At 42.4% G+C, this 23,394-nt stretch overlaps 2 protein-coding genes across 2 annotated transcripts; both read left to right on the top strand.

Moving 5' to 3' along the window:
- Nucleotides 1-626: 626 nt before the first annotated feature.
- On the top strand, nucleotides 627-11,150 carry LOC104255507 (caspase-8). Its single transcript, XM_009809594.2, has 8 exons — nucleotides 627-991; nucleotides 3,777-4,106; nucleotides 4,337-4,442; nucleotides 5,476-5,614; nucleotides 7,093-7,181; nucleotides 7,837-7,948; nucleotides 8,994-9,483; nucleotides 10,264-11,150. Exons 2-8 carry the CDS (start codon nucleotides 3,796-3,798, stop codon nucleotides 10,412-10,414), a joined length of 1,398 nt encoding a protein of 465 aa, XP_009807896.1. The 5' UTR covers nucleotides 627-991; nucleotides 3,777-3,795; the 3' UTR covers nucleotides 10,415-11,150.
- A 4,308-nt stretch (nucleotides 11,151-15,458) lies between these two features.
- Nucleotides 15,459-21,349, top strand: LOC104262083 (caspase-8-like). The gene is made up of 8 exons (XM_059820213.1): nucleotides 15,459-15,766; nucleotides 16,364-16,469; nucleotides 17,644-17,782; nucleotides 17,881-17,937; nucleotides 18,280-18,347; nucleotides 18,858-18,993; nucleotides 20,011-20,512; nucleotides 20,813-21,349. The coding sequence occupies exons 1-8, from the start codon at nucleotides 15,459-15,461 to the stop codon at nucleotides 20,946-20,948; spliced, it is 1,452 nt and encodes a 483-aa protein (XP_059676196.1). The 3' UTR covers nucleotides 20,949-21,349.
- Nucleotides 21,350-23,394: the final 2,045 nt, after the last annotated feature.

The raw sequence follows: 23,394 nt of genomic DNA, 5'->3' as shown, positions 1-23,394 counted from the left end.
TCTGCCTCGGTAATCTTCAGTTAAATCATAGGTAGGTAAAGGCAGTCAGAAGAGTCTAAGCTGACTTCTGGCTTGAGTTCCCTGGGGAGAGGGATCCACACTTGTGAAGTATGAAAGACTGGTAAAGTCTCCCTTGCTCATAATAAGGTTTATTCAAACCTGGAACTAGTGTAAAAAGAGTCTTTCTGTTGGGGGAGTTGGTATCTTGGGAAGATCATGATATTAAAGTGGGATTTGTAACATTAACAAGTCTCTGGTATTCTGCCCCTCCTGACTCGGTTTTTGTGTATGAGCTGTGTATCCTGCCTTGTGCCAGTAGAGGCCACAGTCACTGCAGTTGCTGAGTAGTCAGTAGCCTCAGCATTTTCGCTTCCTCAAGACCAGCCTTTCTGGGAGAGATGAATTTTTGGCAGGCTGCTGTACAAGGAATAGATTGGGACACTCAGACAGTTCTAGGGGAAGCCAGAGGGACAAAACCAGGGTGCAGGGGAGCTGAGGGAAATTGGAGAGGCTGTAAATTAACAAAAGGACGAGAACATTTTGGGGAAGGGCGAGAGAGGAAGAAATAAGAAGTGAAACAGTAAAGACAAAGAGGAAGAACAGTGCCAGGAGGGCTGGTCCTTGAAACTGCTGCATGATGGGAGAAGCCTCTATCTGGAAAGAGCCAACCTGGGCTTGGCCTTGTCCGCAAATATTTTTCACACAGTGTTGATCACAGCATGCTTCCTCTTTCAAACTGCAACTGGAGTCTTGATTCAGTTAAAACACAGAGGAACTGATGCAGGGAGAGAGACGCTGAGGCATGGGATGACATGGAGACAGAACCATTTTGGACCTGAAGATCTGATAGTGCTTGTGGTGTCCCTCTGTGCTGCTCCCAGTCTTTGGATAAAAGGAAACTCGTGCCTGTGAAATAAGTCGGACACATTTCCTGAACTGTTACTAGCGTGTGCCTTTTGGAAGGAATTTGTATGCCTCATTCTATCGAAGGGTATGTTACAATTTTTAGTTTATAAAGGTAAATAGGTTGAAATCAATGAATGATTGTTTTCATTGCAAAATTTTAACAAATTTCAGCTCTCCTAACTGTCTCTCTTCATAATGCTGACTTCTCAAGCTTCAGAAAGTGTGGTAGCTGTACTGATTGCTGATCATTTATTTCCTGCTGCAAGGGTGATACTGGTGACCAGCAGACCATACTAGGAACCTTACCATTGAAGGCAGAGTTCTATACTTCAAAGAGGGTGAAAATGCCAGAAGTTAATTATTGCTTAAATTCTCTTGTAGATGGGGAAGCATATTACATAAATAATTTCAAAGGAATGTTTAGCCTTTCAGTTCCCTGTATTCACTGACTACTACTAATGAATTCAATGCTAATAGTTGACTTTTTTTAATTTAGGAAATAATCTTCCATGAAAGTGTACGTTAAAAATAGGCTAGGGTGAGTTGGAGAGGGACTTCAGAGAAAGGAGGTAAGTCATGGAGGATCTGGTGACACAGCAGGACAGTGGGACTGACATATTTTTAAATGGGAAGATACAATTGAGTCACCCTTCCCTCACTGTCTTTTAATTAGGATTTATGTATGGGAGCAAATATACTGAGCTGTGCTGTATGCTAGGAAGTTGTGGCTGTGCTGCTTAGTGTGTCCCCTTAAAGCAAAAGCAAAACCTGGTTACTTTTGTGGCTTGTTTACCAATTTTTCTCACAAGCACTGTAATAATTAATTTCCTGAAACTGGAAATGTGATATGTGGAATAGGGAACTACTACATTATGACCACAGCTTATTACTTTGTTATAACATACTTTTTGTAAGTCATGTGACAATATAGACCATAGTCCAAAAGGCAGTACTTTTCCTGCAACTTCAGAGAGTATGGCTGTCTCACCTTTTTCAGAGTTGTTCCAGCAGTCCTCCAGCCTGTCCTCCCATGGAAGTGATGTAAAATTTGTGGTGGTGGTGGTAGTAGTAGTAGTAGTAGTAGTTCGCTTGTTGTATCAGTTGTGTCTTTAATTTAGTAAAGTGGGAGAAAAATACAGAAGCAGTTAAACATTGTTTTAGTGTGCTCCCTGTATTTACAGACAGGCTTAAATATAGTGTGTAAGTGGTACATCCGTTCTAATTGCAGTGATTTTGTGGGTTTGAAACTTAACAGCCTTTGAGAAATAAAAACGAAAATTTCCTATACCAGAAAGATTTACTTTTATAAGCACATGCCTTGTATCTTAAACAAAAGGCATGGTTTATGTGAGAAAGAAGATAACTTCATAACTAGCTACCAAGAAAGCATTCTTCTCTTTCCTGTGTGGACATAAAAATACACAGTCAGATCTGAGATCATTGAATCGTGGGGTTAAGCACATATGATTCATTCAGATACTAGTGGTTTTGTGATGATATGGGCGGAATGGTATGGATTCTAGTCTGTTTAAAAGTTCAGTTTGAATGGATTTAAAGAAAACAGTATTTGGGGGCAGAGCATGAATCGTATGTGCTGCATCACAATGCATGTTTTGCTGTTTTATCAGTTTTTTCGATAGACAAAGGTTTAAGATTCAGTTGTATGTTCACTCTTGCTAACTAACAGAATGCTGACCAAGGGTATGCCGCAAAAAGCTGCTTTGCTGTAGAGTGGTCCTTGGAGAAGAGGGGAGTACAATTGTCTGCTAATTATTTTTTTTAATATTTACAGTAGTACTGATTCAGTTAGTTGGGCTACTTTGGAGTTAGTAGCCCTGGTATTGAAAAAATTGCAGTAGCAGTATCATTAAAATGGATTGCCTAATACTCTAGCAGTGTAGTAGTAGGAAGTTTTGCTGTTGTCAACTTTTCTGTCTCCCAGTGAGTTCAAAAGGACAAGAGACCTCTACTGAATGTATTTCTATAGAGTTTCTTTTCTGAGATTCCTAAGTGTCTTAGATCTAAGGCAGAGAGAATAAAGGGGCAAATGGTTCTCTTACCAGAGAGGCAGTGGAGGCATGTCTTTTAAGTGTCAGGGTGAGATAGTTGGAAGGCTTGCAGTTGGTATTTTCTAACTTGTGCTCAAAAGTTGGATCCATAAGCCAAGTTTAATATTTCTAAAGCTGATGGAGGAATTGGTGGAGAAGGGAGGTGGTCTTTGATGCTCAATGAAATAGAACTAGTTTGGCAAGAATTCTCCTGGCCTTGATCTGTATTTGATTTGAATATTACAAATTGATTGAGAGCTGGGAACTGAGTTTTACTTGATGCAGATAATCCAAAACAGGAAGAGGTGCTTTGGCTATGCTGACCAGGGTCAGAAGCAGTGTATAAAGAAAGGAGAGGCCTGATAGCTTAGAAGAGTTAACTCATGTGGACTCTTATCTTTGTTATGATGTAAAACCTTTATCTTTGTTATGGTGTAAAACCTGGCAGTCTCATTTACCACATAGTCTGTATTTCAGACTAGCAAGTGGCTCTTGCTCGCAAATGGGATCAAACCTCAAAAAAAACCCAAAAACCAAAATCAAAACAGCAGCAGCCTGCCAGGATTGTACATCCTGTACGTCGATACTTCCCACTGTCTATAGACACACTGTAAGAAGGAAGAAGAATCCATTACTTTCTCTGTCAATTTCACTTAGTACAGAGTTTTTTATATTCCTTGTTAAGTCGAGAGAACTGAAAGTACTAAGCATCAAAGCTGCATGTATTTATTCTGGGCTATTCTACATGATGTGATACTTTTTAAAATCATGTTATTGCACTACTGCTAGTGACAAATGAAATCAACTTTTGTTTGTGTTCAGATCCAAATCCTGAGGTGAAATGAGTACAGACTTCCACAAACTCCTTTTTGACATTTCTGAGGCTTTGGTCACAGATGAACTGGCAGCTCTGAAGTTCCTCAGCCTGGAGCACGTCCCCATGAGGAAGCTGGAAGCCATCCAGGAACCCAAGGCCTTCTTTGAAGCGCTGCAGGAGAAAGACATGATCAAAGTGGGGAGCCTGTCCTTCCTGAAGGAGCTGCTCTACCGGATCAATCGGATGGACCTCCTGGCTGCCCAGCTGGGCTCCAGCCGAGAGGAGATGGAGAGAGAGCTTCAGATCCCAGGCAGGGCAAAGGTGTCAGCCTACAGGTAAGCACAGAAGTAGTAAACTTTTGCATGCAAAATGTACAACAGTTCTGTTGTGTACTGTCTTGGTTTTGGTCTGCACTGTTTTCTTACAAATATCCCAGCATAATTGTATTTATTACAGCATGATTACCTGTCATTGTGAGTTTTACATGTTGCAGTTCAAATGTGTAATTGTGGTGTTTACTTCTCATAACTTTCTTAATCAGTCTTTCTCTATTCTTTATTGCCAGGCAACTGCTGTATGGAATTGCAGAGGACTTGACTCCAGAAGATGTCAAGAATGTGAAGTTCCTGCTCCAAAAAAAATTACCAAAGAACAAGCTCCAGGATAATGCTGTATGCAAAGTGATTTTGATAAGTTTCTTGCAAGGCTAGTTCAGCGTCTGCTCGTTCTTGTAAGAAGGGAGGAAAGACAAAGCAGTCTCCTCTCGCTAAAATCTGTTGTTGAAAGAATTGTGATGTTAGCTGATAGCTGCTGTGTGAAAGAATGGACCCTTTTTTTTTCTCATTGTATCTTTTCTCTGTGCTTTTTTGCTCTCCTGTTCCTATTTTCCCTCCACCACCTGTCTCCCTAATCTTTTCTTCTTGCAAAATCCATCACGCTCTTCCTTTTGTCTTTGCTTGGTATTTATAAGACATTTGTACATATGCTGTATCTAGCAAGAGTGATGTTTGCTGGAGGAAAAACAATGTTTTGGAGACAGAAAATTGAGTTCTAATGTGAGTTCAACCACGAATTTTTGTGTGTCATTGGGTACAGTTTCTTCTTTATTGTAATTTGGGGTAACAGCATTTTGCTAACTCCCCCACAAAAGTATTACAAGGTTTGATGAGGTAGTTTAATACTTGTATTGTAAATAATGAACAGTGTTATAAAAATGCTTGGTATTACTAAGAAGCTTCCTTAAAAGTCCTATTTGTATTGTGGTGTACCTATAGGAAAATTAGCAGATTTACCTCCAACTTGGTGGACTATTGAGCTTTAAAAACCAAAATTATCCCTGAGCACCTTTTCTGTAATAGAAAATGTAAAATGGCACAGCTAAACGACTTAACAGCACTTCATCAGAACACAGAGGCACAACAGGATTCCATGTTGTTATCCACATCAGTACTTGCACTGCAAAGCAGGATAACCCAGCCATAGGCAATTTCTAATGGTCCTGTCTTGAACTTAGTGATGTGTTTCTTCAGTTGCATTGCATCCTGACCCTTGTTTTAATGAGGATTGGGGGAAAAAGAAATTGGTCTTTAGCTGGTCAGCCTCTGGGAATGAGAATGTTGTCTTCTGCTCTGTCCAGAAGTGCCTAATACTGCAGTTATTGAAGGTCACTGTATGAGTTTGGGTTATGTGGTTTTGTTTTACCAGTCGATGTTGAAGGTTTTACTGGAAATGGAAAGAAATGGGATAATTAAAGAAGATGACCTGGCAATGCTGAAAGATATATTAAAGGGATTTAGAGCTGACGTAAAGAAAAAAATTGATGCCTATGAAGAAAAAAAAAAAGGTAAATTATTTTAATCTGCTGTTTAAGAGTAGAGCTGGGCTTTTTTTGTGGTTTTTGTGGCTCCATCCTTGGCAGCTTAGGAGTCCAGAGATAAGAGAGAGACCTTACGGTATCCTAGGATAGGTAGAGCAGCTCTTGGTGCTTGTGGTTTCTGAAGTTTTCTGCTACTTCGTTATCTCATCTTCTTATATCTCTCTTTGGAATATGTTCTGTGCCTTGGAAAAGGTCTGCTTCTCCCCCCTCTTTGCCTTAAACACAATTTTTCTCTTCAGGAAACCATGCAGTGTTGGTTTTGGACCAGGATAGCTTTTCAGTCACTGAAATAGGCTGGAGGTGACAGTAGCCTTGGGGAAACTTGTACTGGGAGATTGTCAGCATTATTTTCTGTTAGCCAGGCTGTTTGCTCTTAGTCAAAGGAAAAGTCCCTGGAGACCAGGTACTTGGCTAAAGTGTAACGATTAGCTTTCAGTACCAGGTGTTAAATTTCAAGGACTGTAGTGTATCTGGACTGTTGCACATGAGGTGGTAACTTCTGACACCACAGCTGGGCCTTAATCTTTGGGAAACAGGATATGTCAACCAACAACTGAGACCTATTAAATTTTTCCTCAGAACCTCCTTTTGGGTGACTCAGGAGGTATGTGTCCGTAGACACATCTATACAGCCCATGCAGTTCCTTGCAGAGATACAACTAGTTTCCCCAGCATGTCTTTGTGCCGCTGACCTGTGCTTGTGTCTCTAAAAGAGCAGAAGAAAATTGCCAAGGGCAGCTAGTGTAAGCAGGCCCTGTGTCAGCGGAATGGCTTTTTAGAAGTATTGTTATCATTTTGTCCCCCTTGGTAAGCAGAAAAAGAGCATGTCTTATAGATCTTGTTGCCCTGACAATTAAATTCCATTTAAACATATTTGTGTAACTTGTAAAAGGGGTACTGTGATTTATTTCCTTGGGTAGAGTCATGGGTTTGATGATTTCTTCACTTATTTCAGGCAGTTGTATTCAAAGAAGCGTTTTGTTGCTTTCAGGAGATCAGCCATTATACTGGCATTCTGCATCCTTGGTATGTTCACCCAAACAGTAAAGTTCTCTGGAGAAGAGACAGTGGCCTCAGAAATAAATGAACTAGCTGCAGTGTACCACTGTACAAAAATGGGTCTCCTCTTTCGCTTATGTATGCCATAGTGGAGATGCTAGTGAATGGCTTGCCTGGGGCCACTACTAACATTCAGCCTTTTATTATCTGGATCTTGCTACCAATAAAAGAGCAGAGAAGAAATGGAGCAGAGCTCTGCACAGCTTCAATAACCAGCAGTCTGTGAAACTGGAACCCTGCTTGGCCCAGTTCTACAAAACCATGGTGTCTCAGTGATGTGGAAACCACCCTCCACCTCACTCCTTGAACTGTTTTTTTGAGTGTTGAAATATGCACAGATTCCTCTTTTTAGTCCTAAAATGTTCTGTTTATCTTCTCCCTCTTAGAAAATGATGCTAAGGAAAAACTCCACTATCCAGTATCTGTGTCTGTGCATCCAGCAGGACAAGGAGCAGAGGGAGAGACACCACCCCTGGTGAGAAATATCTCAAGATTACCTTTAAAGTATTTATCCAACTCCTGGGAGCAGGGAGCATAAATTCTTAAGACTAAGCAGGTGGAAGAGCTGAAAGGGAGGGGTTCTGGCTTTATACGTAGGCCTTGGAACAATTCATGTTTTCAAAACAAGACCAAGCCGTGTTCCTTTATGAGGACCTGGCTGTCAGCAATCTTTTAGGCAAGAAATGAAGGAGTAGCTGTTGTGTGAAGAAAACCAGTCTTAAAGATAATGGAGACTGGGACATTAAAGTCCTGGCCCAGATACTCCTGGGCAGATGGGAAGGGAACAACAGAATCTGCTACCTTGCTAGAAACCCATAAGGACTGTCAGAGGGAATGATAGGGTGCAGGAACTTTTCCTCCGCACGTGCAAATTTGTGTTTCTGGATACTCACTTTCTCCCTTGCCAAAATCCTATCCTAACCACAGAGAGAGAGGAGGAGGGATTCAGGGAGACAAAGCAGATTCCTCTCCCCTGTAACTAGCTTGTATTCTTAGGCTTTTCCTTTCTTGTATCTTGGCCCTTATGATTTTTCTGCGCATGGACATGAAGGACCAACAATCTGTGTATAGCGTATTTCTTTTTTGGATACTTGGCACTGCTTTCTTATCTGCTTTCTTTGTCTCTACAGCTTGTGAAATCATATAAGATGAAAAATAACCCCCATGGTTACTGTGTGATTCTTAATAACTACATTTTTAAAAATCCCTATGAAGCCAGAGAAGGAACAGTGAAAGATGGAGGTAAGTACTTTTTAAATCCAATTACTGGTTTGTTTTTTTCTCTGATAATTCTCTGAAATAATTATCTAATCTTTCCTGTGAAAAACAGTCATGTCCACTGAGCTCCTTTGCCTCCAGAATAACTGGTATGACAGTCACTGTAGAAATTGGAAATATGCCACTTCCAACAGTTTAGCTGATGGCTTAAAGAAGGAACCGCTTTCTATTCTAGGTAAAAAGCATCATCTTAATTGGTCATATGTACCAAATAGTGAAGAAGGGATTATTATTCCACCTTTTCACTTTTTGATTGTTTTTAATTCTTAGCTATCATGAAGTAATAGAATTTAAGTCCTTAAATTCTATTTAATGGTCAAATAAATGCTGCTGCTTTATAACTTTCCTTAAAGCCTGTCTTCCTGCATGAGTCACTTTTAAGATAAACTGGAGTTTATCTTAAAAAAGTAAAATCTGTTTCATGAAAGCACACATCACTGATATTTTAACTCCATCCAGCCTGTCTACAGGCTACTTGCTTCCCAGCTACTTTCTCACCACCCACACAAAAATTAAATCAACATTTGCTGAGAAGTCTGCGTAGCATTTGTTAGTGGGTTACCCTGCCTTCCTTCTTGCTGCATTGATCGTTCTCAGAGAATGAGGGACCAACTTCATTTAAGAGTGGTAGAATTTGTCATTCTAAAGAGGCACCTCTTTACCTTGCTATGCGTTGTTCTTAAGCGTCTGGGATTACGATGCAATGCACAGTTAAAGCTTGCTTTAACACAGTAAGCTTCACTAATTTGTACAGATTAATCAGGTAACCTGAAACCTGCTTTTGTTTTAGATAGCGTCATGCTTAACCCAGTTGTGTTTAAAAAAAATAAAATGAGGCATTACGGTTTTTCTAATTAGATCTGGCAGGCTAAGAGTCAGTCAGGTAAGTGTATTGGTGGGATCTGAACACTTCTGCTACTAACTGTTCTACCACACAGACACTGATGTTTCAGCGTCTTCCTTGTCACTGTTTATGTTTAACAAGTGCCTTCTGACTTTTTTTTCCCAGAGGCTGTGAAGAGGGTCTTTAAGTGGCTTCAGTTTGAGACAGTTGAGTACATGGATCTAGAAGCAAACCAAATGTATGCGAAAGTTAAAGAATACAGCAAAAAAGATCATAGTAACATGGACTGTTTCGTTTGCTTCATTTTTTCTCATGGTGAAAAAGACAAAATAAAAGGTGTTGATCATGAGTTTGTATATATTAAAGATTTACTCTCCTGCTTCAGTGGGTCTAATTGTCCTTCTCTTGCTGGCAAGCCCAAGCTGTTTTTCATCCAGGCTTGCCAAGGCTCTGTAGGTCATCCAGCTGTCACAGTAAAAGAAGACTTTTCTGGCCATCTTGAGACAGATGCTACCCCTCTGACTTCCATTCCTGATCAGGCTGATATTCTGGTTGGCATGGCTACAGTGGAAGACTATCAGTGCTACCGCTGTACAAAGATTGGCAGTGTTTATGTTCAATGCCTCTGTGACAAGATGGAGTTGCTTTGCCCACTGTAAGTACTATTTTTAATCCATGTACATTTAGGGTATTGCAGACGTACATACTTAAGCATGCTGCGCTGAAGCATCTGTGTTTTGCAGTTGTGCTATATAATGCTTTTTGCCTGCAGGACAGTGCAGAACAGTAATTATTCTGGAATTGGGCATTGTTATTTTTCTACAGGTGAACCAAAGTACGAGTGATTTCCCCTACTTTGCCTGTGACAGAACCAGGGTTGTCATGTTGGAACGTTACATATAAACAAGTGTGTGTACATGTGTGGATGTTTTTTAACATTTTTTGACTGATAAATGATTTTTCTTCCAGTGACACCTGATGAGAGGTGAATTTGTTGAGTGATTACACAGACAAAAAATCTGTGATCTTTTATTCATAATTTTCATTGTTGCCTCCCTCCTATCCCCATAATAAACTTGATTTAGAAAATAGAATTTCTCTTCAGACATCACTTTCTCATGGTGTCCAGAAGAAGGCTTGGAGAATGTATAGGTTTGGTTCTGTTGCATCTTTGTGTGCTCTTCTGATTATAACCAAAGTAGGGGACTGCGTTTGCTGGTAAAGCAATGCTACACGGAGGTTGCTTTTACTCCCTCAAACACATTGAATGCTGTGGTTACACAGTGGAGTGTGCAATTTCAGGGACAGGCAGGGTGACAGAAAGATACTAGCCTCCTCTGAGATACCACTTTATTGGAGCAAACATAGATCAGCTTCATGGCCTAGCTGCAAGTACCATATATTTCAATGTAACTTTTCTTCATTTTTGTTCAAGCCACAAGGATCTCATAACCATCCTGACAGAAGTGAACAAGGAAGTGGGAGGAAGAGTATTAAATGGATGGAAGCAGATGCCAAAGATAACATCAACCCTACGGAAGCAATTGATCTTCCAAATTCCACAATGTTCATCAACTGAAAAGTAGAAAAATAAGACTACACTCAGTTAGGAATCACATCTGGAATGGGCTTCCACAGGGAAGAGAATTTGCAAGAGAAGTTATCTGGATCTGTGTAGTTAGCCCCAGTCCTTCAAGGGGCTGTGGGACCTAAATTTTCCAATTCCCATGTTTAATCAGTCTCCTGGCACCTGGATCTGTAGCAGCCTGGTAAGGCCGTGGAGGAGTACAGACTTGGCTTTCTGTCCTGCAGGAGCAGTGGAGTCTGTTCAGTCTGGGTTTCAAGTGAGGAAGCACTTCCAAGTAGTATGATTTTTAAGAGTTATTGGAAATGCCAATGGAAGTCCCATTTCTGTCCCAAGTTGTTGTTAAGTCCCTGAAATCTGAAGAAAAGAACAGATAGATTCAGCATGCTAGATCCCTTCCCAGGGAGCATGTGTAAGATTGTAACTGATTTACCCAGAGGTGACTCATTGGCTGTCTCTGGAAGCTGTATAATTTTTCATGGAAAATAACATCCCTGTCCAGATGGACCAAAAAAAGATGGTTATGATAATACAAGTTTGGTGCTTTTCCTCCAAATATTTGGTTAGCTTTATGTTATTAATTTACTTGGCTAAACAGCACTGCTGTTTAGGTTTTTTAATAGTAAGGGTTCTAATTGTGTTTTTTCTCAGAGCTCTTTGGGGACAGTCTGTTTTGAATGGCTGTCGACTGCTGGAAGGAAGGTCCCACTCCGTTAGATCCACTACTCTGAGTTGCCTTTTCCTCCTGGCAACTGGCCCTAGCTCCTGTGGACTCTTGTTTCTGTTGTAATAAATACTCTTGATTTTCACATCACCTTTGTTTGTGGTGTGTTTCTCTTTTGGATGAGCCGACTGAGGGACAGTCAGCATGACAAACACTTTGACTTCAGCAGAAGAATTTATTTTGCTCTCATTGAAGTGTTTGATGGCAGCCACCCTGAGGGGTAGCATATTGATATCTCTTCATTAGCAGCTGGAGAGATGGTAGGAAAGAATAAGTTTAAGCTCAGGACTTTCATGATAATGGCAGCTAATGCCAGTGAGGTTGTTCCTATCTTGCATCCTCAGCAATGTGTAGGTGGTGTGTGGGAGCTGTATGGGATTCTAATGACTACATTCCTTTTGAGTTTATAACAAGATAAAGGATGGATTTGAGATACTTTAACTTCTGCTTTTTTTAGATTGTATTTTTTGGAAACACATGTCTAGCCATAAAGCAGGGGTTCTTTATTTAATCTTGCTTGATGCGAAATTTTTTTTTTCTAATTCCACACAATGTGTTAGCAGTTGCATTTTGCTCCCCTTACCCTTTATCACCTTCCAAGGAAAAGTGAGAATGCCCATTCTTAGAGTCACAGCTCTGTTCACACAGGTTTCATAAATAATACATAGATGTTACAGGCACTATGTAAATGAGAGTGCTCTTTGTGGCAAAAGTTACCAGAAGGTGTTACCAGGTATGATACAGTTCTGTGGCTGACATTTGGTTAACCATTTAGGAAATATGTCAACAATTTATTTACACTTTTGTAATGTTTTCATAAATGAGACCCTGATATGAAGTTAGTAATTAGATTTGTGAATGTTGTTTTATGATAAGGAAATATAGCTTAAATTAACTAACTGCTTCCTCTGTGAGAAGTTTGCTGGAAGGTGGCAGCTGCTCCAGTAGTAAAGTTGTGAATCTACAGTATTTCTGTTTTTTCATATTTCTCTGTGTCAGAGTTCAAAACGCTCAGACCAAGTTCTTTCAGATATTCCACATGAGGAGGAATTGGATATCAAATTTACTTATTTGGTATATTTGGTCCTACATGGGATTTTGATTTAGTAGAGTGATACAGCAACATACTGAAATCGCAACACAAGCATAATTTAGCAATATACAGTTGAATCACAACACAAACATGATTCTCATTACCTGTCTCTCTATGCTTACCATCATAATGCTGGGCAGCCCTAGTCATGATGGAACATGTGGGTTGAAGCCAGCTCAAGCCCATTGCTTTTTTCAAAGTTTAAATGCTTTATCAGTTGTCCAGTTTTTATACTTTTATGTTGGGCTAAGCCAGGTATTCACACCCCCCATGCTGGTCTGGCTAGCTCAGGAAGACATTATTCTTTGTTAATTTTGATGGGGAACCTGAAGATTCACAGGTGCAGCTGTTTTCTCTAAAACTAAGGTTACTCTCCGGTCTCCCTGATGTTGAGGTAAATTGAGCTTTCTTTACAACATATTCTTACCTGAGATAATTGGGTTTTTTGCCCTTCTCCTCTGAGCTGTCCTCCACTGGGGGGGGGGGGGGGGGGGGGGCAGTGCTGGTCAGTCACACCCTGTCATTAAATTGATGTGATATTTTGTTCTACCTGTTAAAAATCAGACCACTTCCATAGCTAACATTATTGCCTGCTGATAAAGACCTAATAGAAGGGAGAGAAAACCCCATCAAAATCCTCCAAAAGACTGTCAGAAGTAGCCATACTGTGAATTTATATGTGGCTCATGCACTGATCAAGGAAGGAGAAAGCACGCTTTCAGTTTTATGGTTCTGAGCAAAGTATGCTCACACACACCTGCGGCAGGGTGGCTGCTATGTTCTTGCACGTATTTGTGGCCCTCCCACAGAACTGAGAGGTAAGAAGGAAGTCCGATCTGCTGTTTTCTGACTCTGTTTTTCCTCTGTAGCACAACTTGGAGAATGGTGAGGGGCAATCGCCTTTCCTCTCTGAAGGCCCCCGGCTATAGTTACTTTGCCTGTCCTCCCTTTTCTTCAACTCCTGTCTGGGAGGCCAAATGCTATAGCAAAACAATCCTGGCACTCCATTCTGTGTTTTGTTTTCAGCCAGCAGAAGTGCTACCACCAGAAAGCAGAATCAGAAGGTTGGTAGGAAAGCAAAGTCGGTGAGTTGAAGTCCTGCAGGCTTAAGCTGAAAGCAGGCAAGATCAGAGCAATGCTGTTTGAAAAGGGAAATGCTTAGAAGAGTTGGGGAGGACTGTTAGCTGCAGAGGCGGAAATAATGTTACTCAGTGGCATGAATCCCTGCCCAGTCATTTGCATCTTGCTACCTAATTGTTCAGTTTAACATCGGTTTCCCAGAGAGCTGTTTACGCCTACCTTCCATGGGAAGTTTGTCATTCTCTCCACTGTAATGGTTTTAGGGTGACTTGTTAATGTGCTGCTCTTGGGATGGGTTAGTGGTACATGTGAAGAGCCTGCCCGCGTTCAGATTGCTGCCAGCTTCTCCCATTGCACCGGCTGCTGTAAGTATGTGTTTTCCCACCACCTATATAAGGGTTCACTCTTAGTTCTCAAAGTGGTGCCAAATTCAGGTACTGCGGAGTTTTGATCAGTTGAACTGTTGGCTATGTCTGTGATCTGTAAGATCTCCTGCAGGAAATCTTGAAGCCCGGGGACAAGTGGAAACAAAATACACACCATTTAGGAGATTAAGCTATGCAGCAGGGAGTCCAGAGCTGGATTTTTCTCAGGAGATGTTGGGTGTTCAGCCCCTGCTGTTTACCCTTTTTATTCTGGCCCCTAACTAACATGGGCACATTCTCTCTGAAATTACTCAGATCTGCCTCTTTTCAACTAGAGATGTGTCAAATTATGAACAGAGAATGGCATGTTTAATCTGCAATGACTTCTGTGCAATGCGCTAATAGATAGAGTTGAGATCTTTGGTAATTCCCAGATACTCATTTCTGTGTGTCCTTGCTGTAATTATGCCTTTGCTTGTCACTGTATCTGTTCTGTTACTGACAGCCACAGGAATTCCCCAGGCCCCCAACGTGGCTGGCTCTTGCGGGTGCCAGCTGTAATACCTTTGTAGCTAGGTGGAATGTTATTTTGGACATGTCTTCTGAGCTTGGCCTAGGTCTTTTACATCAGTTTTATATTTGTATAATCACTTTGTGTCTAGGCCTGATTTGTCCAGGCATATCAGCAGAAAGAGGAGGATCCATACCTCCTTCAGTGTATTTACTAGGAAGAACTTGTTTTAACATGACTTGAGGACATGTTAGCTCATGGGCTGTTAAAAAGTGTCTTGCCACATTCAGGTTACTTCCATCTTTGACTCAACTTGCCACACGTGCAGTAGTCAAATATCTTGCGTAGAGTTTTGAACATTGATAAGCCACTTCTATGACAACAATGTAAAGATTTCAGCTTAATGTATTGTCAAACTGTTTTTTCCTGTTTTTTTGGGGGAAGGGACTCTGGTTTTAAATCCGTGCTTAGCAAGAACACTGTTTCTTTATCTGGAGAGTATGGATGCTCTGAGGGTGGCTCTCCTGCTCAAGGTGAGCACTAAGGTGTTAATATTCCTTTTCAGAAGGATGAAATGGCAACTGGTAAGATCTCTTCCCTCCTCCCTCCCGTTGTGAAATACCATCTATTGAGACTGCTGCACCAGAAGGTGTATCAGAGGTAGTGCACCATCCCAGGGCCTTACGCCATCAAGCAGTGCTCTGGCGAGCCTGCTCCTGTTGCTAGAAGGGTCTTCGGCAAATCTGGGAGGGGTGGGATGGGAGCTGGTTCCATGGCGGGTGGCTGTTAGGGTACAGGGCCGATCACCTGCATTGAGTGTGCTGCATTGCCTGCCAGCAGCCCCAAAAGGCTTGCAAGGAGGAAGTCGAGTCAGTGGCGTTATGAGCTTCTTTCTGTTTGTATTAAAATGGCAATGAATTGTGAGTGCCTTTGAACTAGAGAGAGGCGATGGCAGGAAAAGCCCGGGCAGAGGGAGACCGTCAGACCTGCGCTAGTAAGTTCCGTTTTCTCACGAATGGACTCAAGAATAGTCAGTGCTTCATAGCTGTGAACGGAAGATGCCTGAAATGCGTCTGAAGAAGTCCTCCCTGGCAGACGCGCAGTTTTTAGGCTGAGCTGTGGGTTTTTTTGGTTTAAGTCAGACATCCAGAAGGAACTACAGCTCCCAGGGGCCCGGGCGCCGCCTCCTGCCCGCCCCAGCCCGGCGGCGGGCGGAAGCCCGGCGGGGACGCGCCCTCTGCCCTCGGCCGGGGCTGGCGCCGCCGCGGAGAGATGGAGCTCCCCCGGCAGCGGCTGCTGGTGGTCAGCGAGGAGCTGGACGAGGCCGAGCTGGCGGCTCTGAAGTTCCTCAGCCTGGAGCACGTCCCCATGAGGAAGCTGGAAGCCATCCAGAAGGCACAGGACTTCTTCGAAGCGCTGCAGGAGAAAGGCATGATCGAGGCGGGGAACCTGTCCTTCCTGCGGGAGCTGCTCTACCGGATCAATCGGATGGACCTCCTGGCTGCCCAGCTGGGCTCCAGCCGAGAGGAGATGGAGAGAGAGCTTCAGATCCCGGGCAGGGCACGGGTGTCGGCCTACAGGTGAGTGACCGGCGGCGCGGGTTCACCGGGCGGCCCGGCGGGGGGTGCCGCACACCGCCGGCGGCCGGGCTGGGCCTCACCTCTCTCGCTCTCTGGGATCGGCTGCCCTTCTCGTCTGGTCGGCGTAAGCTTTTCCCGACCATTGGAACAGCAGGCTGCGGTTTGGAAGCACACAAGCGTCTTCCAAGGGAAAGCAGGTGCAAACCATACGGAAGGTTGACATTTCTGTCCAGGAAAAGGGAGAAAACTAAAGCCGCAGCTTTCTGAAATACTTAACAGCCCCCAAAGGCCTCCCTGCCCGAGTGCTGCCTGGGGCCGTAAGTGACTGGATGTGAGTCTTTGTTCTCAACTACAGAAAGTTTCAGTGTGGTTTTGATTTTAGGAATACTGAGGTCTTTTTAATTGCAGCTGAAAATGGTTTGACTTCAGGCTGTCCTGGGACTGACGTCCCCCCATTTAAAAAGGAAAAAAAAAAAAGGGGGGATATGTGCTTGCAGGGGGCGACCGAAGGGGGCAGTTCAACAGTACGGTGTTAAATTGTGCTAAGAGACATGCTTGAGAACATGATGAAAGAGTGTCCTCCACTTCTCTTTCTAGATACCTGCTCTTTCAGCTGTCAGAAGACATCACCGAAGATGAGCTGAAGTCTTTCAAGTTTCTTTTGGGGAAAGAATTACCAAAATGCAGGCTAAACCCTAAGACTGTAAGAATTTTTTTTTTTTTTAATGATTATTATAATCCATAGAGGCATTTGGGTTGCTGTGAGGAGAATGAGTGTCACTCTCCTTATGGTGAAAACACCGTAAGAAAAAGGCTGCACCTGGAAAGGGATTATAGGCTCTCCAGAGCATATGTAACTTGTCTGTGCTAGTGTTACATGTAGCTTTTGCAGCATTGTCACAGCCCAGAGAGCATGGGCCAGCCCTGTGCCAGGCACAGAGGCCTTCATGTCCAAGCACCATACGGGGCTTAGGGGACTCAGTGGTTTTGATCAATGGAAGACTGATGAGCACATTGACTCATCTTGCCCAATCAATTTTCTTCTGGCTGCTTTCTAAGCCTTTATCAAACACAGAAAATCACCCACTGTGGCTATTACTTTATGCTTTTGTTGTTCTTATTTCCAAACTCAGAAAATATGGATCTAAGCAGCTCCTTACCAAGGCTAAGGCCCAAGAGCTTGGAGTTTACAAATAGCCTTGCAGGAGATCCAGCTGCTCTTACACTATCTCAGCCTGCAGTTCTGACTGCTGAGTATTTTGTTCTGTCTAATGAAAACTCTTGTAGTATTATTTTCCCTCTTTTCTTAGAGGAGGACTGGGACCATCTAGTGATAACTGTTCTAGTAAATCCTTGGGGTGACCACTGTGCTCTGCCGCACACTGTTCGACATGAGCTCCTGTCCCCTTTTGCTTCAGAGCAATCTCTACACCATACTTGCATAGTTACACACATTTTCGCCATTGCTCAAGATGGTCATTGCAGTGATTGTTGTGTTTCAGTTAAGTGCACAAGATAGCCACTGCAAGTCAAATGAATGAAAGCGGTCATTAAAAATGACATTATATATTCCTGTATGATCACCATTAGATCTCATGGATTCGATCTTATTAGAGCTCGGCATCTTTGAGCTGCGGAAGGGAAATGAGTATGTTTTGAGAAGATGTTTGTACTTACAGTACTTGTAGGTTTTGTTGAACTAGGTTTAATGGAGTCAGCTGAGGTCTCAACTGAGCTACCAGTCAGCTGGACTGACTCTGTGGGTCGCATGTGCTGTCAATACATTAAAGCTTAGGTGCACATGCACATGCTGCGACTTCCCTCCCAGTGGCAGCGTGGATGTGCCCTAAGAGCAAACTACCTTTCTGATTACCCAGACAATGCTCGACGTTTTCACTGAGATGGAGAAGAAGGGGATTTTGGGAGAAGACAACCTAAGTATCCTGAAGACTCTCTGTGCAGAAATTAACATCAGCCTGTTGAAGAGAATCGAAGAGTATGAATTAAACTTATTTGGTAAAACGAAACAAAACAAAACAAAAGGCCTCTTTCCCATAGTTATTCTTGAAGTGACACATAGGTATCATACAGGACTAATAACGAATGCTTTTCAGGTGAAGAAGAGATGCTCATCACAGAGGAACAGAGGGGCAGCACAGGAGGCCCTGAAGGTAATTGAAACTCTCAAAAAATTACTGTTTAGATTTTTTTTTCTCTTCAGTTTTTGGACTCTCTACACCACTTGCATCTCACTTCTTTACACAGGTGCCTCTCTAAAAAGTGATGAAGTATCTAGTTACTTACTAACTGATCACAATACATTTTACTCCCTTTTAATTGATTATCTAGTGGGTTATAGCTAATAGGAACAGCTGTGCAACCACAATTCAATGTTTTCAGAGCACAGTTTTACCCCGGGAGGTACTTGTGGAGATGGAGAATAGAAACAGAGCTTCTCTCCTTTCTCTAGTGCTACATTCTCTACTTAAACTTTTTTTTTGGTCTGTATTCAGCCCATACCAGGTGGCTGGCATCATCAGTTGCACCTGATTCTACTGGCAGTTGGAAGGAATCTTCCCAGGTAAGTCAGTCTGTTTCTTAGAAACGTCATCATTTTGTCTTGGAAGAGATCATCCCTCCGTGAGGTGAACAGTTATAAGCCCAACTGTTAAAAGCACTGTCTAGAAAAAGAAAAATGCACCACTCTGTGACATCCTTTATTCTGAAACTAAGTCACAGGCAGCAGCTGCTGCAGTGATAAAACTTCAGAAACATTTGCAAGGGTAGCAAGATAGGACGAGTTTATTATACCAGGAAATATGCAGTTGGCAAATGGCTGGGCATGGAGAAGTGGGTGAATGCAGCACCCATCTGGGCTGAGCATGATCATGTGGGGCTGGTGGGGGTGCTGTCATGCTGTGCAAAGGCGGTGGGGCAGTGCATTGCCAGGTCCTGGGAGCAAAGCTGTATAGGGAGAGCTGCCTAGAGAGAAAGCCAGCTGGCTTTTCACCCTGCTGTGCCACTAGCAAGCGCTGAGAAGCACCTGGAGAAGAGTGCAGTAGTTTCACCAATAAGTCATTCTTTTCAACAGCTTGAAGCTTACAAAATGACTAGCCGACCCCGTGGAGTATGCCTGATCCTGAATAATCACAATTTTGCAAAAGCCAGGGAAGCAGTGCCAGAACCCAAAAACATGAAGGATAGGAATGGGACAGACGTGGATGCAGGTACAGTGAACATTAAAGATGAGCTTGCCTATCTTCAAAAATAAAACCTCATTTCTTTTTCTGTACTAAAGGTCTGAATTTCAGTCTTCCCTTTCTAGGATACTTTTGTTGTAGTGGCTGAGTCAGCTCTGTTTCCTGCGCTGACAAACCCTAATCAACCCATCAAGCTTTTACTGACTGACTCAGAACAATTAATTCACTAGCATTTTGCTGTTTTACTGAGTTTACTGCAACCTTAAGCAACAGCCTCAGCCTGGACTTTACAAGCTAGGCTAGCTTTGTGTCAGCCTTATGCATACTACTTCTAAAATATGCAGAATCAAAAATAATTTGCTGCTGAACCAGAATTGGGCTTTAATTGTTTAACATCCAACTTCAAAAAAAAAAAAAAAAAAAAAGGAGGGAGGATGTTAGAATTTCAGGACTCGATTACCTTGCTATTCTGGGGCCATGATTTTAGCAGGCTGTCCTGCAGCAGCAGCATAGCTCATTGCAGGTCCTAGGGTCTGTGAGATGGGTGTATTTGCACTATCTATGCCAAGAGATAAAATCCATCAGTGGGCCTTCCCTGATTGTATTGAACTCCAATTTAATTCAAGAGTCAGAGTGCAAGATTTCTCTTCCTGTGACACAGGTACTACCCAAATGGGTAGTGACCTCTCCTCTTGGGTAAAGCAACTGCACTGTTCAGCAACTTTTGAGAGATGAAGGCACTAGCTGTAAAGTGGATGGGGGAAGAGATACAACTTTCTTAATAGTTCTGCATACTTTCCAGACAGAGGCAATGCTAAACAGCAAGATTGCAAGGAAGCCTTTTAATGAGACTTAAGGGAACTCAGTAGGGATACGATTAGCAATTAGACTACTAGATTATTTTCAGAGCAGGAATGTAACCACCTGGATAGTAGTGTAGCAGGATTTTAAAAATTCATTTATGTCTAGAAATGCAGTTTGCAATTGCAGAGTCCAACTGCCGTATAATGAAACGGCTCTAATTCCCCTTCTTTTACTTTCCAGCGGCTCTGAGAAGAGTCTTTAGCAAGCTTCATTTTACAATAGCAGAATATAGAGACCTTACAGCAGAAGAAATCCGTGAGACTGTGAACATCTACCGGCGCGAAGACCACAAGAACAAAGACTGTTTTGTTTGCTGTATCCTGTCTCATGGGAAAAAAGGCATTATATATGGTGTTGATGGGCAGGAAGTACCTATCCAGGAACTGACCACTTCTTTCACTGGACAGAATTGCCACTCACTTGCTGGAAAACCAAAAGTATTTTTTGTTCAAGCCTGCCAAGGCGATGCTTGCCAGAAAGGTGTGACCATCGAAACAGATTCTGGACAGCAAGATTCTTCTGTAGAAACAGATGCAAGATTTCAGCTCGACTGCATCCCCGCAGAGGCAGACTTCCTCTTGGGCATGGCTACCCTGCAAGATTACGTTTCCTACAGAAGCCCAAGGCAGGGGACCTGGTACATACAGGCATTGTGCCAGCACTTGGAGTATAGCTGTCCTCGGTAACTATGTTTCCATAAGCTTCTTTTTGGCAACATCTGTAGTTTCCTCCTGAATGACAGCAGTTCGATTCGGATGCAGAGGTAGATGATAGGCAGTGGGAGTGCTTGCTAAGAGTGAAAAAAGGTCCTGTAGGACAGAGCAACACTATGCAGATGGTTCAAAGCAGCTTAACTAATTGCTTTGAAGCCTGTTTAAAACCAGAGCCATTAGCACTGGTATAGATCAAGATATATGAGAACGTGGTGATTTTTCTGATGTTAACTGCCTCCCTAATACAAAACGTACTTGTGTTTTGGCAGAGGAGAAGATATTCTCACCATCCTGACAGCAGTGAATCAAGAGGTGAGCAGGAAGAGTTGCAAGCCGAATGCAGAGAAGCAGATGCCACAGCCCAGTTTCACACTGAGGAAAAAGCTCATCTTTCCTGTCAACTAAATGGGAGGGAACTGCATGGCAGAGGGAGCTGCTGCAGCAGCCTGGAATTGGCTGGTATCAGCTAAGAATTTGGTAAAACATAACAGACTTTCAGTGTCTGCTCTTACCACAAGAGCAAATGTTTTTATTGAAAATACAGCCAAGGAGAAAAAGGCTTAAAAAATTAGTGTTAATATGTATGACATTTTATACTTGAGAGTATCTCTGAGCTGGTCTCCATATTGTGGTTTGCTAGCTAAAATATGCTCAGTGTCCTCTATCAGGTGTACTACAGTGCTGTTGCTTTAGTAAGGTATCTTTCCAATGCAAATTTTAAGACAACTTTTATGAAGCCTTGTGTATTTTATGCCTAACTTTTTTGCAAAATAAAGGGGAGGAGGACTGCTGCAAATTTTATAGGATGTAATCAGCTCACACAAGTGTGTTTTGTTACTTCTCCCCACCACTTAAAATCATTCATTTTTAGTGTCTTGGTACACCTCAAGGAAGAGTCAAGCACTTGACTTCCAGCATCCTCAGTAGGATGTGGCTGTGACCTGGATTTCAGAGTATCCTCTACATAGAGTCATCTTAACAGTGAAAATCAATTGCTCAGGTACAGCTTCATGTTTGCAGGTGTCCAGTTACCCTGTGTTCACTTACCTTGCTGATCTTCGAGTCTCAGTTCTAAGCACAGCAAAAGAAGTTGTCGCTAGATAAGTACCCAGGTCCTTAAAAACATTATTATATTGCCTCCAGTGATGAGCATGTGCACAGAACAGGGAGTTTTACAAGCTCTGAGTAGAAGCTAAAGCTTTGTTAGTCCTTCTGTTTTGTTTTGAATGAGATGTTCATTCTGTTACACCCTTGTTACAGCTTTCAGCATTAGTAATGGTATCAATGTAGGTGATTTTTTAACTGAAGAGATGGATCTTCACTGGAATTATTTTAAGAGTTTAACTCCTTCCCTGGACTCTTGTGCTGAATACTTCTCTCTTTGGTACCAGTTTGTGTCTGTGAAGATAAGGGCAGAGAGATTATAGACCATGAGAATGATTAGAACCTTAACTGGCAGATGCAGCAAGCAGTTACAGAAACAGGCAAAGCTGTGCTTCCAAATTCTAGGAGTAATTTTCCAAGATAGTTGTTGATGCTCATTTAGGGATTCATCACAAAACCATTGAGAGTTGTGCCAAAGCAAGGACAGCTCATATACAGAAGTTTGTCTATTACTTGGACATGGCCAGAAATGTGCAATCCAAGTGAAAGAAACACATTTTCATTTTTCTTACATTTAGAATAGAAACTATAAGCAAACAAGCATACTACTGCATGGGAAAATTAATTAATGCAACATGTTCTACTGTGGCTTTTCTTCCTAGATCCTCTCTCTCCACACATGTTGCTCAGCACTCTACCTTTTAGAAGTCACCTGTGTTCTTCAGCAACTTCCAGTTCTGTGCCTACAGCCTGGGTTCCCTTCTTCCACTGCTACACTAACTACCCTGCCTGTCACATTGTGGCTCCAGCCAGGGATCAGGCAGAGCAGAATTACTGAACTCTCACAGTTCCCTTTCCCTTAGAAGGCGAGGCTGGAGCTTCTTCAGTCTGCACTGTTGACAAAATTTAATTGAGCCAAGAGATTCTGAAGTCAGAGGTGTCCAACTGACATCATGCTCACGTAGACAATTTTTTCCTTAGGAATCAAAAGGAAAAAGATAATGGCAAATACAAACAGTTGGCTATGTTCAAGGAACTAGTTTTCTCAGGAGTTCATGGTATAAAAAATTGTGGGAATTTTCCAGCAAGATTTAATGCACACCATAAACAAGGTCTTACTAGGAAACTCCTCATATAATGAGTTATGAATCTGAATAGGAATTCTTCATCAGTTAGGAATCAAATCTGTCAATTATTAATCTCCACAGTTAGTCTCTTCATATAAAACAGCTGTCATCTAGCCAATTCACAAGGAACCCTAGCAGCTCCACAGACCAATAACATCCATTCATACAAAGGAGGCAGGCAGTTGTGGCTCACACTGACTCGGGGTATCATCATTGTGTCCCTCCCCTTGGTTCAGAGTTAGGATTGTGGAGACAGATTCTCAGGTAGTTTGACAAGCTAAAACCTTAACTATAAACACAATTACACAAAATTTTGCACAGTTTTGCCAATACCCAGCTTTTCTTCTGCAGCTGCTCTTTTAATCTTCAGTAGTTTCTGAAAACATTCTTGCAAGCCAATGACTTCTGATCTGTGACCTTCTTGAAGTTTTATTGCTGAGCATGACATCATATGGCATGGGATATCCCTTTGGTCAGTTAGGGTTGGCTGCCCTGGCTGTGCACCCTCCCAACTCCTTCTGCACCCCCAGCCTACGCACTGGCAGGGGAGCCTGAGAAGCAGAAACGACCTTCACGCTGTGTAAGCACTGCTCAGCAATAACAAAAACATCCCTGTGTTA

The sequence above is a fragment of the Gavia stellata genome, chromosome 8 (assembly GCF_030936135.1).
Source record: "Gavia stellata isolate bGavSte3 chromosome 8, bGavSte3.hap2, whole genome shotgun sequence".
NCBI lineage: Eukaryota > Metazoa > Chordata > Aves > Gaviiformes > Gaviidae > Gavia > Gavia stellata.
Note: the sequence above shows the minus strand (reverse complement) of the source record. Positions and strands in the feature narration are given on the sequence as shown.

Coding starts and splice junctions, on each gene's coding strand:
- LOC104255507 (XM_009809594.2), top strand. CDS start 3,796: ATGAGTACAGACTTCCACAAACTCCTTTTTGACATTTCTGAGGCTTTG. Junction 7,182..7,836: donor AGGGAGAGACACCACCCCTG/GTGAGAAATATC, acceptor TTGTCTCTACAG/CTTGTGAAATCATATAAGAT. Junction 7,949..8,993: donor AGGAACAGTGAAAGATGGAG/GTAAGTACTTTT, acceptor TTTTTTTCCCAG/AGGCTGTGAAGAGGGTCTTT.
- LOC104262083 (XM_059820213.1), top strand. CDS start 15,459: ATGGAGCTCCCCCGGCAGCGGCTGCTGGTGGTCAGCGAGGAGCTGGAC. Junction 15,767..16,363: donor GCACGGGTGTCGGCCTACAG/GTGAGTGACCGG, acceptor TTCTCTTTCTAG/ATACCTGCTCTTTCAGCTGT. Junction 17,783..17,880: donor GTATGAATTAAACTTATTTG/GTAAAACGAAAC, acceptor AATGCTTTTCAG/GTGAAGAAGAGATGCTCATC.